The sequence below is a fragment of the Macrobrachium rosenbergii genome, chromosome 56 (assembly GCF_040412425.1).
Source record: "Macrobrachium rosenbergii isolate ZJJX-2024 chromosome 56, ASM4041242v1, whole genome shotgun sequence".
In the NCBI taxonomy this organism is placed as follows: Eukaryota; Metazoa; Arthropoda; class Malacostraca; order Decapoda; family Palaemonidae; genus Macrobrachium; species Macrobrachium rosenbergii.
In genome coordinates this window covers 58,996,561-59,006,362 of record NC_089796.1, presented here as the reverse complement: position 1 = coordinate 59,006,362, position 9,802 = coordinate 58,996,561, and the positions used below count along the sequence as shown (strand labels likewise).

The 9,802-nt window shown below is 34.8% G+C and overlaps 1 protein-coding gene across 8 annotated transcripts in view; it reads left to right on the top strand.

Moving 5' to 3' along the window:
- Window positions 1-9,802, top strand: part of LOC136836438 (uncharacterized) — a 527,535-nt gene that overhangs the window by 247,071 nt on the left and 270,662 nt on the right. For all 8 annotated transcript variants that reach the window (XM_067100681.1, XM_067100688.1, XM_067100680.1 and 5 more), the window contains exon 2: window positions 768-872. Coding sequence is in view for 4 of the 8 variants with exons in the window: in XM_067100688.1 (XP_066956789.1) it covers window positions 780-872 (93 nt within the window). In the remaining 4 variants the exon portion in view is untranslated. The remainder of the gene's footprint in view (window positions 1-767; window positions 873-9,802) is intronic.

The following is a 9,802-nucleotide window of genomic DNA, read 5'->3' as shown; positions in this document are numbered from 1 at the left end:
GAAGTTAGCATTTTTATTATTCCCCTTGCTGCTAATCAGTGGATATCCTGATGTGATCAGCCCAGTCCGGAATGGTTTTCAAACGGTTTGTTTAATAAGGCTTCCAGTTGTTCTCTGTTGAACTGGGAAGATTCCATTCTTTTGTTCTTCATTACTCTTCTTACGCGCTACTCACGGAAATGCCGTCTGGCGGATCATAGATAAGAATTTGGATTATCCCATATTTTCATAACTCCTCCTCCTCCTCCTCCTCCTCCTCCTCCTCCTCCTCCTCCTTTTAAGTCAGTTTTGAAATCAATTATTTATTTCTGTACGTATTCATGTGGCAGCTTTCTAATGTAACATTTATTTTTACATATCTTCAGATTGTTAATTTATTTAACATTACTCTTTGGCATTTGTTCTTTGTATTTTTTTTTTGTATTTAGCTGTAGTTTCAAGATATTTAGGCTCAACCATGGTTTAAGAAACTAATCAGTAAATTCATTGGTTTGTGAAGTTTGTCAAAAACACCTTTAAGTTGTGTCAGAAACGTGGGCCAGCACCTAGATTTAGTTATCAACATGACAGAACCTTTTGTATTATGTCATTCATTTGTAAATAATGAGATTGCTGTAATGTTTGTATCTGATTTTACAAGTATAATTCTGAAAGAAAGACCGAGAAGTAGCCGTGTGTAGTGGTATTTCCTTTTTCTTTATTTGAATTATCATTTAACGTGAAGAGAGTCATTCTGATAATAAAGTCATTCTCTTTGTCTCCCGCAGAAGGCGGCCACAATGTACGGGGCTGTGGGCGCGAGCATCAGCGTCCGGGAACAGCGTAAGAAGTCCATTACCATCAGGACAACCCGACCTCTATTTCCAACGAAGGTCAGAGAACAATCCCTGCCTAAAGTTCTTGGCCAGTGGCCTAAGAGGCATATATATATATATATATATATATATATATATATATATATATATATATATATATATATATAAATATATATATATATATATATATATATATATATGATTATATATATATATATTAATATATACATATATATATAATTTTTTCTAGGCCGCATCCTGTGAGTTGTTGTTATTCTCTGTTACTTGTCAAGTCTTATGGATTATCGTCTCATACTTTAATTTTTGCCCGGTCTCGTTGACACTTAAAGATTGCAAGGCCAAAACTTTTGAGCGAATATTCAATCTGTTATTTTGCAATGTGATGGCTTTGTAGAACTACTCCCAATTCCTAAAGAAATTACATTTTCTTATCTATTTCATATGACATTAAAAAATCAACTATTTTTCCTTAATGAATAAAGTCATTACGGCGTAGATAATCAATTTCATGTAGTCTCATAGCAGTTAATTATACCACAGAGATCTGCCAAATTAAATATTGATGTAAGGAGAAATATTAAAAATATCTAATAGTGTTGCTTATCTTACGCCTGCTGTTCTAATATTTCAAAATGATTATCAGATATAGTATTGTTTCTATTACATGAAACTGAACAACTTGTGTGTTCGACGTTTTCATCTTGTGTGCTTTTAAAATGAGATCAAATACAATTGAAATACCTGATTAAAAACAACGAAGAGTACCACGTTGATGATATACGTCAAATTGATTTGTCACGTTTCATAAAAGCAGAGAATAATGGCCGCCGAATTTTCCATAAGACTTCTTTACATGAAATGTCTGCTGCCTTTCTTTGGGATACGACTTAGCTCCGATGAAAATTTCTTTTTCAAATCACGCAAACAAAGGGCATATTTTACAAACATTCGCAGTCGAGTTTTGAATTTGGTCCCTCTGTTTCTCTCTCGCCCCACTAAAAAGAATCCTAAATATAATAGAGGTTAAGAATAATTCGTTCGCCTCAAGCAGGTAGGTTTAAATTATGACAGTTAAACGTTCTATGTTTTAATTGTATTGTTGTCAAGGAAATCAAATCATGCATGTACTGATTTCAGATTTCGGCAACATATTGTAAGATGTGAAAATGGATATGTTGGGGAAAATTTACAATTATGATGTATTCTGTGGAAAGGCAGTACATCTGTGTATTCTGTTCAGTGCAGTTTTCATGTATGCACGTACGTATGTATATATGAGTATGCTTACATCTACATACGTGCATACACCATCTTTTGACATTCTTACTTATATTTGTGTTTATGAATGTGCCTTGTAGTTGTTGGTTTTTAGGTGTCGTCTCATTGTCATGTGTAACATACTACAAGTTTTTACGACACGAACCGCTGCTAGTTTTGCATGTAAGTAGAGTAGTACCTGAAGGCATGGCGGCTAGAAGTATTGGCTAGGAGCTGTCTATGACTGCATGGCAGTGTAGTTAGTGTACGTACACAGTGGTTTTACCCATGGATAGCATACCTTTAGTCTCGTAAGGCTTTTACATTTTTAAGGATCCCTTTGTTATAATTGCTTCGATTCTGAGAAACTGATATTAAAAAGATGTCCGCTTATTATAGTATGAAGATAGTTTTTAAATAATAATTTTAAAAACGTACCTTGTGCTCTAATTTCCTGTTAGTTCTCAAGGTACGTATAGCTATTCTTAAGGTCACCGTAAGCTAAACATGCTAAGTTTTTTGTAAAACTAACACATACATAATAAAAGCCTTTGTGCTATAATTTTCTTTCAGTTTTTAATTTTCAACTTAAAACAGACTTTTGCATTTCGCTTTGTACTCTAGGATTCTCCTTAGTTGTTACGACTTTAGGATTTAAACATTTTCCCTATATAATTTCTTTTCTTTTCAAACTTCTCTAAACATATTTTCTTGTACGATAATTTCCTCTTAGTTTTCAAAACTAATTTTTAAAGAGTTTAATTTAACTGTAATTCGTCTTTGTGATTTTTTCTGCAAGTCTTAGGATTATCAGCTTAGCCTGTCTTTCTTCTCCTTTAAATCTGGAATAAATGATTACTTTTCCTTGTTCATGATGCTTTCCAAAAAGACGTATAAGTTATTTTATTTTTCATTTATGTTCGCTGTCTGCGCTGAAATGTTTTGGAAAATTACGATGTTTTATTTTTGCGAAGGGGAAATTAGTTACATTTATTAGCACATGGTAAACTGGTTGCCATATGCTTTTCTCGCGTTGCTTATAGTTTCGTTGTAATTTGCGTCATTGCGAAGCTTGCCCTTCTTCTTAGGGGACCCCTGTTATGCTGCTACAAGTTATTTGAAGTAAAATGTCAAGTGATTATTAATGGGAACACCTTTTATCTTCACCTGAATGATATTCAAATCTGAAAGATAATTCAAATACATAAAAATAAAAATAGTGGAATTACAACGATAAGATACTAAAATGCAATACTTTTTCTATGCTGATACTGATGGATAGGATGATCCTTCGAGGTTAACAGAAGGTACATACTGAAGATGCATACAGTCAACTAAAATAAAAATGGTTACTCCATTTCTGCCGAAATTTGGTTGTGTTGTCTTTGTGACAGGGAGTCCTTGGATGTTAAAATGTTGTTAAAGCCATCTAAAATCCAGTTTGGAAATTCGAGCTGTAAGAATTTTTATAGTTGTAAAAATTCACAACCTGGATCCGTAGCATAACGGAAATTCCAATGCAGAGTTCGTAATTTTTGAATGACGGCAACCTCGTTTTATCTGTGCTTTGTCAGTTTCCTGATATAGCTCATTTCCGAGGCTTGTTGTTAAAAACTATCCTTCTAGGAAATCAGTTTCCTTTAGAAAAAAGTCAAAATGACAAGTGAATTTCATGTCAATGTGCCATGTGTTGCCAAAAAAACCTCTTGTGTAAAAGTGTTTCATGTTATGTAAATTAATGCCTACATCAGTGAATGTTGATTTTCTGGATATGCTTATAGTTAAAAGATTAACATTGCCCTAACACCTGGTTACATTCCCTCTCATTCACGGAGCTCTGTCGGTTCAAGTTCATTTTCTCTCGTGAATATTACATTTGGGTGTGTCTTGGTAATCATAAGACTCTTCTGTTTGGTCTTCATGCCAGACAGCAATTTCTGCTCAAGGTGACCAAGAAATATGTGTGCCATATGTTCTGGAAGTAGTGACACCCATCTGCGAAAGTTTTAATTATCATATTTCAGTTTATGAATATTGGTGTTGGAAAACATCATTTACGATCAAAGGTTTATCCAACCCATTGTTGTTTGTATAGAAAAAACGTGGATCCTAAATTTATGTAACTTATTCAATTCCAAACGTTTTTGTTGTGCATATTTCTCTTTTTAGTCTTGTAAATGTCACGTTGCTTTTTACTGAAGATAAATTATCCTATTGTTGCGCGTCAGAATTATTATGTCAATTATTATTGTTGTTATTGTTGAATGCTCGAGTTCAGTACTAATATGTAAAAACTTTCTTTTCTTCAAAAGTTTACTGTGACCGGAGTGGCTTTTATGACAAAAGTTGGTAACTTCGGTAAAAATATAAAAGTTTTCTTCTAACGTTATTCGGGTAATTAGTATAATGGTAAAATGTGATTAAGGAAGTATATATTCCCCGCTGCGAGGTTACCAGGTAGGAAGTAGAGGGTCCGTTAATATGGACCGCGGATTTGGGGAAGGGCAGCGAAGCTTTGCCTTCATTACCGCAGGTAGGTCGTAGGCTAATAAGTCAGGTAGGGTTTGCACCTCCCGGTTAGGTTAGCTTATGTTAGATTATTGAATGTTAGCCTTGTCATACCACAGCATTATAAAAAAAAAATTGTTGTCCTCTGGCTGTTACGTGTGTCGTCCACATTTTGTATATTTTACAGTTCTTGAGATATCAAATTACAATTGCACACTGTTGGAACATTCTTTGTTGAACGTTGTATTCTGTGTATTTCTGTACGTGTTGGATTGACTCGTAGTCACGTGAATGAATGCATCTACTATATGTACACGTATTTGCGTGCTGGTGTGAGTTCATAGAATTTGTCAGACCACTAGGTCTGCCTTGTTGTGTAACTAATAACTTTATTTAGGGAATAAAGGTCTTAACATTTGTATTTTGAGTTAAAATTTACGTTGTGTTTCGCTGGATTTCCTCTACGTGTGATACATTTCCATTTTCAAATCTTTGACTCTCATATGGGAAAATAAAACGCGGCAAGTTTTTTGTGTTACGAAATGAAATATGATTGTAATAGAATCCTGAATGGCCCCCTTAGCCTTTACATCCTTTCTCTTTGGATGCAGTTCAGCAGTGAAAATATTTGCATTTTCTGAATATGTTGTTTTTGTTTAATAAAATTTTATTTTTTAAGGAAGAGACTCCGAATGCAGCGTATCCTCTCCGACGTTGGATTTTGCCTCACAATGGAACAGAATAGCCGTAGGATTTATTTAAAATGTGCAGGATTTCGTCCGTTTTCTTTCTCCTACGCCGATGTCATTAAAGAGGGCATTCATCCAGTCGTATAGTCATGAAACGTTGATGGACTTTAGAGAACTGAAATCCCATGTAATGTATTTTAAATCTGAAAGTCCCTCCTTAATTAAAGTGGACTTGAATTGATATTTCTCTTAAAATAATACGAGTCGGTAACGTTCAACTTAGTAAAACTAAAACTTGATTAAGCTTTCATCGAAACTTTTTGAGATACAGCATCCAAAAAGTCATGTAACTGAATTATCAAAAACATCCCCATTGATTATTCATTGTGGAAGTAAAGTCATTCGCAGGTAACTGTTAACCTGGGACGGCTCGTTAGTTACTGGTTGATCGGCTTTAATGGCTACAATGAAATCGTCAGTAATTTAATGAAGTATCCAAGAACCAGAGGATTTACTGCATTTTTCTTTCCCACAGTCAAATGTGGATCGAGGTAATGCGTTACTATTCTCGATGAACAAACATTTAAACCAAACAAACCTGAAATGCCACTGACTTAGTAAGCACGAATAAACTTTATGGGTGAAGTAAAAATCGAAAAGAAATGATCTTCAAAACATTGTATGGTAGTGTTGAGGATGAAGAACATAGGATGGCATATTTAGAAATTTATATAACTCCTAAGCACATCGTTTTGTTAAAGAGACCATGCCAAGCCTAATCTGTCTCTGCCGTTGTCTGGGAGTATGACCCGGCCACTCTCTTCAACGAATGCTCTTCCCGAAACCGTGATTGAGTAAAGCGAATATTTGAATAGTTAAATTGGCTATGCAAAAAAAAATGACTGAATACTCCAGCACCCTAGTATTTCTGATCAGTGTCTCATAAGTTTTATGTAGGAACTGCCAGCCGAATGTCTTCCCAACCTGTATTATAATTGTCTAATACGTACAACTTATTGTAGATTAATTTTTCCCCCCGTTTTTATCATTTCTTGAAAAGTTATTTCCGGATACTTCAGGATATTATAATAGGGGAGGGGGTGGGGATAGTGGTTTCACACTTGGTTTTTGCATGCTCATACGTTTGTCTGATTTCAATTTATTCATTATTAGTTTATATTTATTTATTTATTTATTTATTATTTGGGGCTCTTCAAGCCTTCCTTATCTGTTGATGTTCCTATTTCTCTCTCTCTCTCTCTCTCTCTCTCTCTCTCTCTCTCTCTCTCTCTCTCTCTCTCTCTCTCTCTCTCTCTCTCTCTCCCCAGTTCATGAAACAACATCCTTGAAGGTTCTCTGTTTGTCTTTGCTTGCTCATATACGTTTGTCTAATTTCCAATTTATTCATTACTAGCTAACCAGCCCGGCGCTGCCTGGGAAAACTTTGAAGGTGTCAGAAAATTTTTTACTCCAACTCCTTTGGACTGTTTTGTCGTGCAAAGTATGTGTACTATCATTGAAAATGCTTTTCTTTCCTGTGATCATAAATTCTGTCTAGAATTCATTGCTTTAAATAAACATGATATATATATATATATATATATATATATATATATATATATATATATATATATATATATATATATACATACACAGTATATATACAGTATAGGATGTGTGTGTACTTGCTTTCGAGAGAGAGAGAATAAAAGATTTACTTTGTTGGCTATAAGGGGCAGACGTGAGCCTGAGAGTCATTAATACACTTACATCCTATAGCTTTTTTCAGAAGATACACACAAAATACTTTCTCGGACTTTAATTTTTTCGTTTTCCTCAGTTGGTATTTATATATATATATATATATATATATATATATATATATATATATATACACATACATACATATACTGTATATATATATGTATGTATGTATATATATTATATGTATACATGTTTATATATGTCTGTGATTGCTTTTAAGAGAATAAAATATCTACTTCATTGGATATAATGGGCAGAAATGAGCCAAGGAATCATTAATACACTTACATTCTACAGCTTTTTTGTAAGGTACACACAAAATACTTCTTTCTTTCAGTAAGAGAGCAACCCATTGTTTCTCCGACTTTAATTTTTCCGTTTTCCTCAGTTGGTCCCTTACCGCTTAGATGCTTTTTCTATGGTATCGAGTAAATTAAATGAGTTTTGATAAACCCGTAGAGTTTATTTACCACATTAGTTACTAAGTCTATAGGCAGCACCAGCCCCGTTTCAGGGAAGGTGGATGGGGGAGGGGAAGGGGGCGAAAACCTTCCTCGGGTCAAATGAGGGCCGCGTGCAAAATTTCATCAAGCAGTTCGGTTCTCTGTAGAACACAAGTTTATGTACATACAAGTTTAGTTACATTCATATATATATATATATATATATATATATATATATATATATATATATATATATATATATATATATATATATATATATATATATATATATATATGATTAGGTTATATTTATTCATTTATTTGGGGTCTTTCGGCCTTCCTTATCTGTTGGTGTTGCCTCTCTCTCTCTCTCTCTCTCTCTCTCTCTCTCTCTCTCTCTCTCTCTCTCTCTCTCTCTCTCCTCTCTCTTCCCAGTTCATGAAACAACATCCTTGAAGGGTCTTCTGTTTGTCTTATGTATTTCCATTATACTCATCCGAATGAAGTTTTGTACGCGAATTTTTTAGCAAAATTTTTACCTATCCATGAATGAGGTAGCATACCTCACATTTATATATATTCGAACAAATCACACACACACACACACACACACACACACACACACATATATATATATATATATATATATATATATATATATATATATATATATATATATATATATGTGTGTGTGTGTATGTGTGTGTGTGTGTGTGTGTGTGTGTGTGTGAACGAAGTCTTTCTCAAAGACATTGTTAAAAAAATGATCGCGTGTAGACTGTGTTTGATCTATTAGGCAAGCCTTTCTAATTGACTAACTAACTTTCTCTGTCATTAAGCGTCATTAGGAGAACAGGAAGCTAAAAAATTCTCATATTTCATTTTTGTTCTTTATACTTGCTTGCACTCTCAGATACGTGAATAGAATTTTTATTTTATCCTGTTTTAACAGTTCACATATTAAATAAGAGTTCAGCGGAAGAGTAGATTTCATTTTTGACCATCTATGGCTTATCGAAAATTTCTGTCCAAGGAAGAACATGTTGCGTCTTTGTACAGTTTTTCTTATTTAGTGTTGAGCGTTTCTTATTGGTTCTGCTTTTTCGTTCCGTCTAGACTTTTAGCTCTTTTTGATTATTATTATTACTTATATATGAGGGCTCCTCGTCGATGGGCAAGTCTGTGGTGATTGTATGTTTAAACTCAGTGTGTGCAACATAATAAAGACGGTTCTGTAGTGAAAATCATCTAAGATAGCTCCTGGTGATCAAGAGGAACCCTTTCATTATCTGCAGTATAATCTGTGGTATAAATGCTCTGAAGGAAGTATCTGACAGATGATTGCAGTTGAGGAACATTCATGAAATGCTGAGAAATAGAAACGTTGTTGCGGTGATGTGGCAACATCCGTCGTGGTTGTATGTTACAGTGACCAATGAAAGAAATGTCATCATCTTTGAAGTTCCCTGATTGCAAGGGAATTTATACGTTCAGTTTGAGGCATGTCAAAGGGGGTTAGTGTCATTTTACATGACACGTGAAACAGCGGCATTCCTTTTGCAGAACCAAAGTAAAAATTGGTCTTCAGCATAATGGATCCAGTTGTTAGTTGTTAGTTGCAGTTGCTTTTCGTTGATACATCGGGTGCTGCTAGTTGGTCGTATCTTTATGTTATTGGTGGCAAATGCGTCCATTTTTCGCCAAATAACATCTTCAGTAATGGAATCCCGATATCCGTTGTGTTCCTTCCGTGTACTGCAATGCTTGAAGGCCCCCTTAACTTACGATACTATAAAGAGCTACGGTAGGTGTTACTCAGTTCACCCGATACACTGAAGCAATGACCACCATCGGTTTTGCTTGCAGTATGCGTTTATTGTATAATTAGTCTTGCCCCGGAATAAGAATATCAGAGGACAGGGATCCTCCCTTTCACAGCGGTTTCTGTCATGAAATCGAAGACGTCAAGTTGTCTGAATGTTTTCATTAAAGTATCTAATTCTGCACACCCTTATAAGTGACAAATACTTGTCCACATATTTGTTATAGGTGGTGGGCTTGGAATGACTAGAGAAGCGTTTGTTCCACCGTAGCCTCGTAAATATTCAGGAAGAGGACCCAAAGGGTCCTATCAACACCAACGGCCTAACGTTATAGTTCGTCGTAATGTGACTAGATAGGAGTCTTAGTGATACAGAGGAAGCGTTCCTCTTTAAGTACTTCTCTAGGAATACTAGGGGATGGTGTTTGTGCTTTATACACGTGTAAATTATGTTAAAATGTGTATCGTTTCAGTGACAGGTAT